The 18,468-nt window shown below is 36.6% G+C and overlaps 1 protein-coding gene across 1 annotated transcript; it reads right to left on the bottom strand.

Annotated features, from left to right (window-relative positions):
- Positions 1–1,977: 1,977 nt before the first annotated feature.
- LOC128216922 (E3 ubiquitin-protein ligase TRIM33-like) lies at positions 1,978–17,916 on the bottom strand. Its single transcript, XM_052923635.1, has 4 exons — positions 17,764–17,916; positions 16,043–16,971; positions 6,150–6,266; positions 1,978–3,569 (listed from the first exon to the last, which is right to left on the bottom strand). The coding sequence occupies exons 2-4, from the start codon at positions 16,968–16,970 to the stop codon at positions 2,722–2,724; spliced, it is 1,893 nt and encodes a 630-aa protein (XP_052779595.1). The 5' UTR covers position 16,971; positions 17,764–17,916; the 3' UTR covers positions 1,978–2,721.
- Positions 17,917–18,468: the final 552 nt, after the last annotated feature.

Here is an 18,468-nt window from a genome sequence, read left to right as displayed (position 1 = left end):
ATAAATTACGTTATAAATGCTACTTTGGAAGGCAATATTTTTCTTAGTTTCACCATTTAATAAGGTGTAGAAATAGTAAAGTTATATTTTTATAAGTCTTCATTTGAAGCAAAGTATTGCTTTCTGAAGAAACATTTATGACGCAATGTTTAACATGGTATACACATTATTGTTGTTGTGCCCCTTCTATTTGAAGTGCTTTCTTGTAATAGTCATTTGTATCTTTTATGACAATTATTTTGCCTATAGACTGCTATACATTTAGAATCTCATGTGTGAATTGTGCAATCCTTGTTTAGAATGTTGCTCATACAGTATTTGGGTCAAAGATAAAGTAAAGTATCTAGTCATTTTCTATATATTTGGTACTCGTATAGTAAAAAGTCTATGCATACTGAACCTTTTGTTTGAGAAAATGGCAAACTGTTTGTTTTACAGGTTCTTGTCATATGTTTGGACAGTATTTAATTGATATCATGTGTAAATTGTTTTTAAATATTGTTTGTGCAGTTTTTGACAATGTTAAAGATTGAGTAAATAAGCTAGTCAATTGTTACAAGTTCAATATTTACATAACAACATGCCACCTCATAGGGTTAAGCTCTAGTCATATGTCTGTTCAGTACAGTTATCAACCTGGTATTTTTGTTTATATGCCTGTCATAAAAATGCTGATCTGTAATGTGACCTTAAAATTGATATGCAGTGGTTCAGATCAGCTCAAGCCCTGAGAGCCCTGTACTGTTAAATTTCTTTCCGGGCTTATTCAAATTCAGGATTGGAACCGGGCTTGCTTATTCAAAAGTATAACTTAAGCTTAGTTCAATGTCAAGGTGTAGGGGAATATTTACCATTCTGCTCTTTTTTATACAGCCGTTTAACAGTAGGTTTTATAGTTCTCTCTGCAGAATACAGAATGTATATGGGTATAATATCTTGGACCTGTTAAATAATAAGTAATTTTGCTCTAGTTCTCTAAAGTTATCACCCTTTTAATTATAGGAATTACCTGAAATCGGTCTTGTCCAATCAATGATATTATAATTCTTTGTCCAATCATCACCATATTCGGTCAGAATGTGCATTGGTAAAATATCTTGGTCATTTTCTTTAACCAGCCATGTCGCCCCTATCACTCCAGAGTTTTGACCTTGGGATTGGGAAAAACTGTATTTAATGGGGCGGCTCTCTAAATTAAGCTCATCACCAAACTATTTTTTTCTCATTTATTTTTCAAAATATATCATATTAACATAACCAAACTTGGTGTTTTAAAAAAAGGACGGGCGTGTTTTGTGACAGTTGGCACTCTTGTTTATATATAGAATAACGTTGAAATTAATGTCTGTTACAGTTCTTAAAGATTTATCTTAATAAATGTGTGTGTTTTCAAATATTAGTTGTGTTATTACCATTTTCCATCTACTATTTTCCATCTTCTGTCATGTCAAAATCACAGCAACTTGATCATGGGCTTCACAAATTTAACGTTTAAAATATATATATGTCCCAATATTTTTTGAGTGACTTGATGTTTTTAAAATGCTCTTTGTGAAAGTTAGTTGGATAAGAATGGCATGAATACAAAAGTTATTTTTTGTTCATAGAATAATTGCAGAATATTGTTAGAATGCATATTTAAATGATGCTGTGACAAAGTCGATGAATAGTAAAGCACAGTATCTTATTGACATTTGTTAAATTTTGAGTCATGTTTTCATGTTACGCCATCAAAACCTGTTCATTTATAATTGAGAACCTTCTTCGCATCTTAAAAGCATTACTTTACATCATTTTAAGATATATTTGATAAGATATACTTTTTTTTTTTTTCGCCTTTCGCTCGCCTCTGATTTTCATGAAAATGAAAAAAAAATATTTTTATTTTTTTTTCGCTCGCTCGCTCCTACTTTTTTCTGGCAAAATCCGTAGAACAAATGATCAATTTGTTGTGGCCTTAGTTACATCTAGAACACCAATGTTTGTATAATTTATTCAATAAATATATGAGGAATCAAGTTGCACATTGGTCAATGTCGGTTTAATCATTTAATTCATATATGAGGAAACTATTTGAACTATGGTCAATGTCTGTTTAATTATTCAACTAATATAGGAGGAAACTATTTTAACTATGGTCAAAGTCTGTTTAAACAATTCAATCCATCTTTTTGGAAACAATTCACACTTAGGTCAATGTCTATAGAATTATTCATTCAATATACATGTATAAGGATACGTACATATATGTTTAACTTCAATATAAACACATTATAAACTTCATATGTACTAAATACAAACTGCATGAAAAAATGAAACACCGTGTCTATAACTCTATAATCTATATTCTGAATCATTCTATTACACAATTACATTTTTTGATTAAACATTCACAAGTAAGAAACCAACTTGTTGGTATATTTCATACACAATCAGCTACTAACATTTCAATTAATAATACACATTCTCATACTCGTATATTATTTTCTTATAACACATTACTACACGATTTGTCACTAATGAAAACTGTTAGAATTCAATATAATTTAAAAGTCAAGTTTCCGTCAAATACTCTCATAGTAATTGAATCGCGCGATATGTGAAATAAAGCATTGTATATGCGTATTGTCAGTATAATTTTATAGATTTGAATTATTCTTGAACATTACAATTACTTCACACCTGATACAGATTTCACTCATATCAATTAACTGACATGATCTATACTAAGTTGAATACTTTTACGAAATTATCCAAATCAGGTCTGTCATAGGCATAGCAGGTGACAAACAACATCTTCCTCGGTGAACAGTAAGCCACACTGTATGGAGCCTCTATCCCCAACAGCTGGGTAATCTTGCCGGTGAGCGTTTCCAGTAACAGGATGTTGTTACTGCCCTCCCCACACACGAGCAGCTGGTTGTCCCCAATGGCTGCCAGATCACGTGGGTATTCCAGTGTCGGGTCCTGGTACGACTGGAGCACCTCTAGTGAGATGCTCAGCTTGGTTATGGTGTTGGTGAACCTGTTTGAGACAAATATGACTGGATGAGTTTGGCTCTCCCTGGTCACTGTCAGATAGAAGGGACACGAATACAAAAGTTTTCCACTGCTGTCTTTGTCCGCACTCTTCTTCACCTTTCCCTTCATGTTCATCAACACAACCTTAGGTGGGTTGGTAAAGGACACTATCAGGTTGTCATCACAGAAATCTATTCCACGACATTCTCCATCTACTTTAACAACATCCTGTAGCGTGACATTTCCCTGAGTAGAAACGAACAGTATCTTCCTCTTACTGGGTAGAGTGACGGCTGCCATATCTCCGGGCAGGAGACACAGGTCCCACGGCTGACCAGGTAGTTTCACCTGGGACACAAGCTTGTTATTCTTGGTGTCCACCAGCTTCAATGAGCAATTATTGTAATCTACCAGTATGAGACTGTTCCTGGTCAGGAGGGTCATATTGGTTAGCAAGCAGACCCTGCTATCACCTGATGTCTTCACTGAAATGTCAGGCTGTCTGCTGAACTTGGCCTGGCTTAGGTCTGCTCTGCTGCTGAAGTGGGCTGGAAGTAAACATTACCATAAATAACACAAATCAAAAAAGCATTTTGTTTCATCACATTTTAAAATGAATAATAATAATAATAATAATAATAATAATAATAATAATAATAATAATAATAATGATAATAAATATTTTTATTCAAAATTTTATGATAAATCCTATTGTCGATAGTCTATATATTTCACCGCAATGATATACAAAATGACGTATAATATTATAAGTAGTTGCCTATCTATTTAAAAAAAAAATAATAAAAGTATGCGTCAATTTTCGCATAACGAGTTTTCATTGAATACAATGTAATTAACAAACATCTTAAAGCACACTAGTCAGTCGAGGACACATAATATATAAGATAAATATTTGATCATTTTACTGAAAAATACCTATAACATTACATTATTTTGGGAAATAGTTAGCACTCTTTTTAACGATTCATCCAACAATTCATTTCAACGAAACCTTCTTGCAATAGCGCAAATGTCTATAAACATTCACTTTGTGCAGTGTAAAATCGTTTTTGGAATGAGTTCTGTGGACTATTAACTTTTATACAGGGGAAGACGTTTCTTATGTTGTAAGAACTTGTGTCCAACCCATTTGCTTTTTGTATACTCTATATTATTGTTGTAAATACCGATTATGTTGAAAGAAAAAAGGCAATAAAACATGTTTAAATCAATTAATTTTTATACATATGAACTTTCATTATGTGTTTTTTACCTTTTTAAAAAAGGTTTCAACAAAAAAATATGAATCATCATTGCTGTAGCAGTGATGGTATAAACTGATTAGGGTCAATATGAAGCAATAAAAAGCAAATGTATTTATCAATAACTAATTGGTTTATTAGTGATGCGCTTTGGTCTGGAAGGTTGTATTAGAATGGAGCGAATATTTGCATATTTGGATTTCATGAGGCGCAAGGCCACTGAAATTAATATCTGCAAGAATCCACGAGAGTCGAATACGATATACCGGATCAAAACGCTATATTAGTTACCCTTATCATGTATATATATATATATATATATATATATATATATATATATATATATATATATATATATATATATATATATATATATATATATATATTTATATATATATATATATATATATAATATATATATAATATATTACTGGCTTAGTCACTTAAAAGACACATGTTTTTATAATCAATGCAATATTAATTACGCAACATTTTGTATTATGACGTAATTTCAGCATAGTCTCATATGTTTATGATGTGACGTCAGCAGAGTAGAATACAGCCGTGTTGTACTGACAGAAGTTGAATACGGGTAACCAAATTTTACGATATGTATAGCGCCTGAAATTATGACTGTTCTGTAATACCAGCACAGCACAGTATATAACATTAAAAAAGATACGTCTTAATGTTTGTAAGTGAGCTATAACTATACTTAACAAAATGAGCTTATAGAAACCATTTAAAGTGTTCATTTATAATCAGTGCTATACTGATAAGATCATGTTTACTATTCAGATTTCAACATAATTTTTGCGAAAATGCATGGAAACCAGTTACATAAGACTGCTGACTTAGATGGCATATTTTTATATTGAAATTTAAAAAAAAAATACTTTATGCATTTTTCTTAAACCGTGAGTAACGGTTTAAGCCATAAAACCTTAATTTTCGAAAGGAAAAATGAAAATCTCCGATCTGATCTTTATGCCATCAACCTTTTACAATTGGTTTGCAGATATTTACGCATATATTTGCTCTTTCCAAGATAAAAATAAAAAAAATAAAAACGATAAATCTGTGAGAGTGCAGCTTTAAACAAAACTTAACTCTTAAATTACATTAACAGTGTTTCGTAACGTCATGGTTAACGTTTCAATACAATACGTTTAAAAATACGTTAGTTTGTTTAATATTGCGCAAAAACGAAGTCGGTAAGGTACACTTTCGTTATCAAGCGATTTATAATAAAACATTGAATGCATGCATTTATAACAAGAAAGGCGCACTTTTTTCAGCGAAACACGATGGCGTTTTTCCCGCAAAAAGTGACGTTTTATACGAAATTCAAATTAAAAACGTAAAACAAGAGAAAGAAAAAATATATGTCCGCGAATGTTTTCATAATATGTACTTGAGGTGGAAATTTCATAGCAATGAACGAACAATTGATGAATATATCGGTTGTTATAGCTGGAACGCCACAAAAAATGACAGACGTCTCAAAATTAACGTCAGTGGTATTTTTTGAAGACTCGTAGTTTCAAAAGATTCCGAATATTGAAAAAGTAAAAACAGTCCCTTACTGGACATATGTTCTTCTATTCGTATACCAATTTTCAGACACTAACTCGAAAATTCTCGCAGAGTCGCGTTACACCTTAGGTTATTTGGATCTTAATTTTATTTGAGGAATATGATTGTCGTAGTATTTAATTATTTTACTTTGTTAAGTACTTTACAACATAGTTTGTTAATGTACTTTCATCGTTCCTGGTTAGCATGAGTGACGTCAACACGATTTTGAAAACAGATTCATCAACTGCAATAAAGAAATGTCAAAATTGTCTGCGGTTGTACACCGACCTTTCTGTGATACACCTTGCATGTGTTTTTGTTGTTGCTGCATCGTCTCTAGTTGCCGAGGCTGCTGCTCCTTTTGTTGTTGTCGTCCTTGCTGCCCTACCGCCGAAGTTGATTCGCCTGGAAATATGATGGGTATAAAATTTAGTAGAATATATATATATATATATATATATATATATATATATATATATATATATATACCGTATTGTTATACCTAAACAAGTTTGTATCATTCAAAAATGTATGCCTTAAGTTTATTTGTATCTCAATTTTATTTGCGAAATATTATTTGTCGAAGTATCTCATTATGCCATTTTTGAAAAGCACTTGGTGAACTTTACAACATGGTTAACGTGACTGGTTAACTTGAGCGACGTCAACAGGCTTTTGTAAACAGACTAATAAACTGCATTAATTAGGAAATGTCAATTTTTTTAGTGGTTGTACGCAAACCTTTTTGTGAAACAGCTTTCATCTGTTTTTGACAGATGTATACAGTGTAATCGTAAGGGGAAGAATCAGTTAGAGAACTACACAGTGTGAGGGGGCAGTTTCAGTCAGAGGAGTACAGAGTGTAGTCATAGGGTGCAGTTTTAGTCAGAGAAGTATGCGGTGTAACCATAGGGGGCAGTTTCAGTCAGAAAAAGTATAGGATGTAACTTAATAGGGGACATTTATATTCAGAAATGTATATTGTGTAACCATAGGGGGCAGTTTCTGTCAGAGAAGTAAACGGTGTAACGATAGGGGGACGTTTTAGTCAGAGAAGCCTTCGGTGTAACCATAGGGGGCAGTTTCAGTCAAAGAAGAAAACAGTAAAAGCATTGGGGGCAGTTTCAGCAAAAGTATTTTACCATGTTACTACTAGTGACAGTATAAGTCAGAGGAGTTTAGAGTGTAACAATAGTAGGCAGTATCAGTCAGAGAAGTATTCGGTTTAACCATAGGGGGCAGTGTCAATTAGAGATGTTTTCAATGAAAGCATTGGGGGCAATTTTAGTCAGAGTTTTTAGCGGTGTAACCACAAATGCCAGTATCAGTCAGAGAAATTCGCAGTGTATTAATAGGGAACAGAATCAGTCAATATACATAAATGGTGCAACCAAAAGGAGCAGTATCAGTCAGAGAAGAATACGGCATAACAATAGGGAAGACAGTGTCAGTCAGTGAAGTATGCTATGTAACCATCTGGGCAATGTCAGTTAGTAAAGTGCGTAACTATAAGGGACAGTATTAGTTAGAGAAGAATACGGCGTAACCAAAAGGGAAAGTATCCGTCAGATAAGTGTACGGTGTACCCGGTAACCATAGGGGCATATTCAGCCCGAGAAGTATACGGTGTAACCATTGGTGACAGTTTCAGGGAGAAAAGTATAATGAAGAAACCATTTTGGGCAGTATTAGCTAGCTAATATATAAAATAGTGTAACCAGTGGGCGTATTGCCAGTTCAAAAAGTATACGATGTAATCAAAGGGGCAGTTTTAGTCAGAGAAGTATAGGCTGTAACAATAGAGGACAGTATCAGTCAGAGATGTATATCATTTTACCATAGGGGGCATAATCAGCTAGAGTAGTATAACGGTGTAGCCATAGGGGCGGTTTCAGTCAGAGAAGTATAGGTTGTAACCATAAGGGGCAGTATCAAACAGAAAAGTATATCATTTAATCATAGGGGGCAGAATCAGCTAGAGAAGTATAACAGTGCAACAATAAGGACAGTTTCAGTAATAGAAGTATAGGTCGTAACTATAAGGGCAATATCAATCAGACAAGTTTATCATTTTACCATAGAATCAGCTAGATTAATATAACGCTGTAACCATAGGGGACATAATCTGCAGGAGTAGAATAACGGTGTAACCAAAGGGGGCAGAATCAGCTAGAGTAGTACAACGCTTTAACCATAGGGGCAAGAATCAGCTAGAGTAGTACAACGCTTTAACAATAGGGGCCAGAATCAGCTAGAGTAGTACAACGCTTTAACCATAGGGGCAAGAATCAGCTAGAGTAGTACAACGCTTTAACCATAGGGGCAAGAATCAGCTAGAGTAGTACAACGCTTTAACCATAGGGGCAAGAATCAGCTAGAGTAGTACAACGCTTTAACCAAACAGGGCAGAATCAGCTAGAGTAGTACAACGCTTTGACCATAGGGAGCAGAATCAGCTAGAGTAGTACAACGCTTTGACCATAGGATGTAGAATCAGCTAGAGTAGTACAACGCTTTAACCATGGGGGCAGAATCAACTAGAGTAGAACAACGCTTTAACCATAAGGGGCAGAATCATCTAGAGTAGTACAATGCTTTAACCATAGGGGCCAGAATCAGCTAGAGTAGTACAACGCTTTAACCATAGGGGCCAGAATCAGCTAGAGTAGTATAACGCTTTAACCAAAGGGGGCAGAATCAGCTAGAGTAGTAAAACGCTGTAACCATAGGGGGCAGCTGCCAATCAGCTACATAAATTTATCGGTGTATTTATAGAGGGCTGAATCAGCTAGATTACTATAATGGTGTAACCATAGGGGGCAGAATCAGCTATAAAAGTAAAACGTTGTAACCACAGGGGGCAGAATCAGCAAGAGTAGTATTACATTGCAACCATAGGGGGCAGAATCAGCTAGAGTAGTATTACATTGCAACCACAGCTTGAGTAGTACAACGCTTTAACCATAGGGGCAAGAATCAGCTAGAGTAGTACAACGCTTTAACCAAACAGGGCAGAATCAGCTAGAGTAGTACAACGCTTTGACCATAGGGAGCAGAATCAGCTAGAGTAGTACAACCCTTTGACCATAGGATGTAGAATCAGCTAGAGTAGTACAACGCTTTAACCATGGGGGCAGAATCAACTAGAGTAGAACAACGCTTTAACCATAAGGGGCAGAATCATCTAGAGTAGTACAATGCTTTAACCATAGGGGCCAGAATCAGCTAGAGTAGTACAACTCTTTAACCATAGGGGCCAGAATCAGCTAGAGTAGTATAACGCTTTAACCAAAGGGGGCAGAATCAGCTAGAGTAGTAAAACGCTGTAACCATAGGGGGCAGCTGCCAATCAGCTACATAAATTTATCGGTGTATTTATAGAGGGCTGAATCAGCTAGATTACTATAATGGTGTAACCATAGGGGGCAGAATCAGCTATAAAAGTAAAACGTTGTAACCACAGGGGGCAGAATCAGCAAGAGTAGTATAACGGTTTAACCATAGGGGGGCAGAATCAGCAAGAGTAGTATATCAGTGTAACCATAGGGGTCAGAATCAGCTTCAGTAGTATATTGGTGTAACCTTAGGGGACAGAATCAGCAAAAGTAGTATAATGGTGTAACCATAGGTGGCAAAATCAAAGAGAAGTATTACTGTGTAACAATTAGGTGCAGAATCAAAGAAACTAGTATGACGGTGTAACCAAACGGGGCAGAATCAGGAAGAGTAGTATGACGGTGTTGCCATCGGGGGCATAATCAGCAAGAGTAATATAATGGTGTAAATGGGGGCAGAATCAGTCAGAAGTAGTATAACGCTATAACCATAGTGGGCAGAATCAGCAAGACTAGTATAACGGTGTAAACTTAGGGGGCGGACTCAGTCAGAATTAGTATAACGGTGTAGCCATAGGGGTCAAAATCAGCAAGAGTAAAATAACGGTCTAACCTTAGGGGGCATAATCAGCTTGAGTAGTATAACGGTGTGACCATAGGGGGCAGAAACAGTCAGAGGTAGAATAATGGTGTAGCCATAGGGGGCAGAATCAGCTAGAGTAGTATAACGGTGTAAACTTAGGGGGCGGACTCAGTCAGAAGTAGAATAACGGTGTAGCCATAGGGGGCAGAATCAGCTAGAGTTGTTTAACTGTGTAACCATTGAGAGCAGAATCAGGTAGAGCAGTATATGGGTGTTAACATAGGGGCAGAATCAGAAAGAGTAGTAGAACGGTGTTACACAGGGGGCAGAATCAGCAAAGTAGTATAACAGTATAACCATAGGGGCAGAATCAGTCAGAGTAGTATAATGGTGTAAAAACAGTCAGGGTAGTATTACGGTGTTACCATAGGCGGCAGAATCAGCTAGAATAGTATAACGGTGTAACCATAGTGGGCAGAATCTGCAAAAGTGGTATATCGGTGTAACCAAAGGGGGCAGTTTTAGCCAGAAAAGAACTGCGTACCCAGAAACCATAGGGGGCAGTGTCAGCCAGAGAACAGGGTTTTTTTGCCCGTTTTTGGAAAAAAGACTCTAGACATTTTGGGGAAATTTGCATTGTGATATATGTCCAAATTGTGAAATTTTACAGTCAAAGAACAAGCTTCCTTACAGTCTCCTGCGAATGTGGAAATTATTAAATATTAGTTTCTTTTCCCTTTTAAATGAGCTGAAAGGGCTGAAATATCAAACCTTGTGGTGAACATATCTATTGCAATAAATTATGGCAGATAATAATTCACATGATCTCTGAATGTGACGAAACTCAATGATTTCTGAATTCAGGCCAGCATTTTTTAATAATATGGTTTACGGGAGCACCGACCCTTTTTTGTCAAAACCAAATAAAAACAAGAGCCGTCGTAAGACAGCGCGCTCGACTGCGCCGCTTTGACTGAGAATACAATAACGATGTAATAATAAATAGTTTGGTCTCTTTATGTCAAACCTAACTAAAATTATTCGATACAGAAGGTGACTTTAATGCTGCCCTCCCACCAGCCCGACCAAGCAATGTCACAAGTCATTCAAATAACTTGATTTCCAATTACGAAGATGTGGTTAAGAATATACAAATATGCCTTTCAAAAGAAATTTTAAAAAAATCAAGGGCCATAATTTGTATTTAGGCTTAAAAAGGAGTTATGTTTCTTGTTGTTAGATGGTCGTAAATAATTTTGAATTTTGATAAGTGCATTAAATGAACAGTATAGAAGTTTTTTATTAAAATCCCAACTTGCCCTTAACTTTTACTTGCCTAAAACTTTAACCTAAGTCAATCAGGAACCATAACTTGTATTAAGGATATGGATTTATGTAACCCTTATGGGTGATGGTCCTGAACAATTGTGTGAAGTATTAAGTCAATTGAATTAAGGGTATAGAAGTTATTAAACAATATCCCAACCTGCCCTAAAACTTTAACCTAAGTTCCATAGTCAATCAGGGGCCATAACTTGTATAAAAGATAATATGGAGTTATCTAACCTCATTATGTGATGGCTCTGAACATTTGTGTGAAGTATTAAGTCAATTGAATGAATGGTATTGGAGTTTTAAGTGAAAATCCCAACTTGCCCTAAAACTTTAACCTGCCCTAAAACTTTAACCTAAGTCAATCAGGGGCAATAACTTGTATTTAGAATAATATGGAGTTGTGTAACCTCACTGTGTGATGTTCCTAAACAACTGTGAGAAGTATTAAGTCAATTGAACAAAGGATATAAAAGTAATTAATAAATATTCCAACTTGCCCTTAAACTTTAACCTAAGTTCCATGGTCAATCAGGGGCCATAGTCTGTGTAAAGAATAATATGGAGTTATCTAACCTCATCATGTGATGGCCCCGAACAACTGCGTGAAGAATTAAGTCAATTGAATGTAGGGTATTGGATTTATAAGTGAAAATCCCAACTTGCCCTAAAACTTTAACCGGACGCCGACGCTGAGGCAAGTAGAATAGCCCACATATTCTTCAAATAGTCGAGCTTATAAAAGGGCTGAAATATCATACCTTGGGGTGTACATATCTATTGCAATAAATCTTGACAGATAATAATTCACATGATCTCTGAATGTGACGAAATTCAATGATTTCTTAATTCTGATAATTATCCCCAAAACTTTACATCACATGATTTTTTTTTAGAATTTTGAATGAACCAGTAAACGTAAAAAAAAACTTTCATAAGATATACAAATTTAAAAAAAAAGGATTTTTTTTTTTTGGCAGATTGGGAAAGATAATATATTTTGCATTGGGAACGGGTCGGATAGTCGGACCTGTGTATTCTTTAGAAAAAGTCCCAGAGATGTACTCAGTGTTGCCATTGTGGGCAGAATTAAATACAAAAATATACGGTGTAACCCTTGTCAGCAATATCAGTCAGAGAAGAATACTGCTTAACCATAGGGGGCAGTATCAGCCAGAGAAGAGTAATGTTTAGCCAAAGGGGGCAGTTCCAGTCAGAGAAGAGTAATGTTAAGCCATAGGGGCAGTTCCAGTCAGAGAAGAGTACCGTTTAGCCATAAGGGTCAGTATCAGCCAGAGAAGAGTAATGTTTAGCCAAAGGGGGCAGTTCCAGTCAGAGAAGAGTAATGTTAAGCCATAGGGGCAGTTCCAGTCAGAGAAGAGTACCGTTTAGCCATAAGGGTCAGTATCAGCCAGAGAAGAGTAATGTTTAGCCAAAGGGGGCAGTTCCAGTCAGAGAAGAGTAATGTTAAGCCATAGGGGCAGTTCCAGTCACAGAAAAGTACCGTTTAGCCATAAGGGTCAGTATCAGCCAGAGAAGAGTAATGTTTAGCCAAAGGGGGCAGTTCCAGTCAGAGATGTGTACATATGTTGTTATCATAAAAATTGCATCCCATGATACAAATTATGTAAAAATACAGTAAAGATAACAATATCATTCAAAACAAATAACAAAAAGGCACTGATATGTTTATAATAATAGACCTTATATAATTAACAACGTCTGACCGAAACTGTCGTCTATACTAGCAATAAAATGATGCAGATACCTTCGTATCATAATTATACTAAATATATGGAACAATCTCTTAAGAGTATCAGTCAGAGAAGTAAATGGTGTTACAATTGTGTGTAGTATAAGTCAGAGAAGTATACAGTGTAACCATAGGGGGCAGTATCAGTCAGATAAGTATACAGTGTTACCATAGGGGGCAGTATCAGTCAGAGAAGTATACAGTGTAACCATAGGGGGCAGTATCAGTCAGAGAAGTATACAGTGTTACCATAGCGGGCAGTATCAGTCAGATAAGTATACAGTGTTACCATAGGGGGCAGTATCAGTCAGAGAAGTATACAGTGTTACCATAGCGGGCAGTATCAGTCAGAGAAGTATACAGTGTTACCATAGCGGGCAGTATCAGTCAGATAAGTATACAGTGTTACCATAGCGGGCAGTATCAGTCAGATAAGTATACAGTGTAACCATAGGGGGCAGTATCAGTCAGAGGAGTATATGGTGTAACCAAAGGGGGTTCTATCAGCTAGAGAAGTATACGTTGTTACCATTTGGGCAGTATCAGTCAGAGAAGTATACGGTGTTACCATTGGGGACAGTATCTGTTTGAGGAGTATTCAGTGTAACCATAGGGGGCAGTATCAGTCAGAGAAGTATACAGTGTTACCATTGGGGACAGTATCTGTCAGAGAAGTATACAGTGTAACCACAGGGGACAGTATCAGTCAGAGACGTATACAGTGTAACCATTGTGGGCAGAAGTAGACAGAGAAGTAGATGGTGTAACCATTGTGGCAGTATCAGTCAGAGAAGAAGGCGGTGTAACCATTGTGGCAGTATCAGTCAGGGAAGTAGACGGTGTAACCATAGGGGCAGTATCAATGAGAGAAGTATACAGTGTTACCATAGTAGGCAGTATCAGTCAGAAAATTATACGGTGTTACCATTGGGGCAGTATCTGTCAGAGAAGAATACCGTGTGACCATTGGGTGTAGATTCTGTCAGAGAAGTATACAGAGATTACATTGGGGCAGTATTAGTTAGAGAAGTATACAGTGTAACCATAGGGGCAGTATCGGTCAGATAAGTATACGGTATAACCATAGGGGCAGTATCAGTCAGGGAAGTATACGGTGTAACCATTTGGGCAATATCTGTCAGAGAAATACAATGAAGTTACCATTGAGGACTGTATCATTCAGAGAAGTATACGGTGTAACCATTTGGGCAGTATAAGTCAGAGAAGTATACGGTGTAACCATTGGGGCAGTTTCAGTCAGAGAAGTATACGGTGTAACCATTGGGGCATTTTCAGTCAGAGAAGTATACGGTGTTACCATTGGGGAAGTATCATTCAGAGAAGTATACGGTGTAACCATTGGGGCAGTATCATTCATAAAAGTATACGGTGTTACCAAAGGGTGCAGTATCAGTAAGAGAATATCAGTATACGATGTACCCGGTTACCATAGTCAGCTAGAGAAGTATAATGTGGGCATATTAGGTAGAGATAATAATGGTGCAACCATAGGGGGTAATGTCGTTCTAAAAAGTAAGCAGTGTAACCGTAGGTGGCAGTAGCATTCAGAGAAGTAAGCGGTGTAACAATAGATGGCAGCTTCAACCAGAGAAATATATGGTGTTACAATGGTAGGCAGTGTTAGTTACAGAAATGTTCGGTGTAACCCTAGGGGGGCAGTATCAGTCAGAGTGTACAGTGAGGTTTTAAGGCATATATTCATGTTTGTGGTTTGTTATCTTATAGAAATTGCATACTGGTTATGATAACAAAAGGATACTCAAAAGATATAAAAAAAACTGCTGATATGTTTAAAATAATAGATATAATGTATTAAATACTCTCTGCCTGATACTTCCGCCTATGTCAGCAATGCTACAATAAAGAAACCTGCTATCATAATAAATATCAATATATATATATATATATATATATATATATATATAAAACAATCTCTGACTGATATTATCAACTATGATGCAACGATGTAACAGAGAGACAGGCATATATAGATATTGCAAAGAATATATCTCAGACCGATACTGCCGTCTATGAAAGCAACAATCTATCATTCCAAAATGTTTGTACCATCTTAAAAAAGTGATAATGTAAACTACTTGGCATTGATGCTATGTTTAAAACAAACACATGTTGTGTGTATACAAAGACGCTTCAATTGAAACACCATAGATGATTAATTTAATATTTAAAAAACCGCACAAATGATTCCTCACAAACACAACGCACATTACGAATTTGTGCTTAAGCTGAAAGTAACATACTACACGTACACACAAGAGCAAGCACACACATACCAAGGGCATACATACAAGCAAACACAACACACAAATCACACAAAACATACAAACACACCCACGTGCACGTACTCACATGCATATAACTCAACTATAAACATACACACCTAAGCACACATCGCACAAAACATACAGACACAGACACGTGCACGCACTCACATGCACACAACGCAAGTACAAACATACACACATAAGCACACATCGCGCGCTCGCACACACGCACGCACACGCACGCACACACACACACACACACACACAAACACCAAACACAAGTTCAAGCAAACACACCCACATATTGCATACATCGCACAAACCCAATATGCATAGATATTCTAAAAGGCACATAGCACATGTTCACACATACAAATCCCTCGGCACAATCGCACAAAACGTACACGCATAACAACCGTACCAATATACACTCCAACGGGTGACTCATATATCTTTTAAAACGCACTAACACTAACACATACTCGCATTCACAGACACAACATACCTTTAAACATATTCACTTACGAAAAAATCTCACAAACCCACATTCGTACATGCATTTGAGTCACACATGCACACACACACGCACGCACGCACGGACGCACGCACGCACGCACGCACACACACACACACACACACACAATTGTGAAAAAACTTCTGTTAAGGAAACTGATATACTATATATAATCCCAATTTATTGGGGCATTGAAATCGGAAACAACAAGTTTTATATTATTTCAAAATATATTGAATTAAACCTGGAGTAAGGATGGCAATAAGGTAACATGGTGTTAACTGAAACAAAAATTAAACGTGAAACCTGACTGATATCGTGAAACCTTACTATGATATAATTGCTTTGTGTTGCTTACCTGGCCGCTGAGGTTGTTTCTGCTGGTCTGCCAAATCTGACGCCACCTGGTCCACTCTGCCAATTGCTGTGTTTGAGTACAGCAGCTGTCCCGTTGCTGGGTCCCTACTGAATTTGGAGTGTGGAACTTTACCCCTTCTCCTGATGTCATCAAGTGATGACTGGAGACCGACTAACTCTTTGATCGCCCTTGTTCCAGATACAAACAGCTGGTTGTTGTTGAGCTCCTTAGCTTGTAGCTCGGCCTTGAGCTTCTCAGTGGCAGTTTTCATGTCTAGACAGTTTGCCTTCATTTCATTTAGCAGCGTCTCGGATTCCCGTTTCTTCCGATCAATTTCTTCCAATAACTCGTTCTCCCTCTTATCCAATAACTGGATGATCTCATGTTTGAATTTTCGAAGCTCATTAATATTGGTAAGACTTTCCTCTTCAACTGATTTCATGCTCGCCTGTATGAACGATAAATAGTTCTCAATGTCACTGACCATCTGCACAATACCTGTTTTCAGACTTTTGTATTCTGCACCCTCTTTGTAATGTTTTGCCAATTGAGAAATTTTCTTTACTTTACAAGAGCGATGTTTTTCATAATCAACTACGCTTTCTCCACACAGAAGTGCTTCATGGTTGGGACAGTAATACTTTATAAACTCATTCGCATGGAACTGACATATCTCTGTAAACGTCTCATCCTCACTTTCAGCATGGAATGAGGAAGGCATACTGCTCTTGTCCTGGAGGACGTGGCTCTTGGTCAGCTTCATGTTCCTGTGTACTCGGGCGCAAGTGGAACACAAAAACTCCTTGCAGACGGTACAGAAGGCATCAGGAAGGATTCTCTTCCCATCTTCAGCACATGGCTGACAATAAATGTGGTCATGGGACGACCCTGTAGCCTCGGGCGCGATTCTCCCTGGAACTGCATCCATCCTGTGTTCAAAAACATATTTTCATTGTCAAATATACTTTTTGCTAATTTCGTTCTTATTGAGGAATGGTCTTTAATATAAAAAACAACATATTCTCATTGTCAAATTAACACTTGGCTAATCCAGTTCTTTACGAGGTATAGTCTTTATTATAAGTAAAACTAACTTCTGTTTGATGGTAGAAAATGATTATTAAATTGGAAACACTAGCGGTTCCTGAGGCGTTGCTCCATCCATCTATTCATCCATCCCATCTATTCATCCATCCATCCATCTATCCATCCATAATCCATCCATACATCCATCCATTAATGTCAAACCCCTACTCTGGGGACCTAGACATTAAGCTGCAAGAATGTCAGTAAAAGTTGTGAAAGAAACAGTACTTTTTTAAAAACAAAGTTAAAATAAGGAGGTACAGATTAGGTTTAAAAATACCTAAACCATCAAAGCGACCAGCTTTGAAAACACAAACTACAATATTTTTGTTTCAGAATGAAAGGTGGCCAAAATGTTTAAGGACGGTCCAATACCCCAAATACTTGTGAGCCTTTTTATTCGTTTCTGGTGAAGCCGGGCTGCACGTTCTAATTTTTGACCCCAAAATCAGGTCCATATAAATAGATGCCAATAGTCTTTATAAGATATTTATGATGGCCACATATAAACATAGCAATGCCCACTGATATAAAAGTTTTTCTGAACGCCAATTATTGTGGTTATCCCAAGTGTGCACTCACTAAATTTAAATCCTGGCACCGCCCCTGAGAAAAAAATACTATTTTATACTTACTTTTGTTGACTGTTGGAAGCCAGTCCGTTCCGTTAGTTACTTGAATATCTTAAGTACACAACTCATTACTTTCAAATGTGGTTGTCGCCAATGATTTTAATATTCGCTGTTTGGAGAGAGAGGGAGAGTCAACGTAATTAATGTGACTTCAAAACCGAAAGTAGCAACTTTCTTGATAAGAAATAAGGGAGGTTATCATGTCATGGGTATTGCTAAAACCCGGTATCCGGTATCCGATTATGTTGATAACGGGTAGAGTGATCAATAGTTTTAGTCCAGAATAATAAATATTCTGGTTTTCCAAAGCTAATCCTCCGATACAAACAAAATTAAACCGTTTTAATATACACACGTTACTTCGGAAACAATAGAGTAAGAGGTCTGTTATATGAATTTCAATATGAGCTCGAAATTCACCTTTTATATTTACCGGCATAGCAAAATTCAGTTATATGAATTCCTGGCTATATATATTAGATCAGATAATCGATACCGGTATCACAAGGTCCGATACTTATTCTTAATAAAAGTCATGGTTATCGGATAACGATCGTTGGTATTATAGGCATATTTTAAGGTTTTGAAAATACTATTATAAACTTCATTTTGTTGACTGTTGAAAGCAAGTCCTTTTTGATAGTTTCTCGAATATCTTAAGTATACAGCTCATTTCATTCTAATGTGGTTGTCGCCAATGATTTTAAC

Source organism: Mya arenaria, chromosome 14, assembly GCF_026914265.1.
Source record: "Mya arenaria isolate MELC-2E11 chromosome 14, ASM2691426v1".
Classification (NCBI taxonomy): domain Eukaryota; kingdom Metazoa; phylum Mollusca; class Bivalvia; order Myida; family Myidae; genus Mya; species Mya arenaria.
The sequence above is the reverse complement of the archived record's forward strand: the minus strand, read 5'-3'. Positions and strand labels throughout refer to the sequence as shown.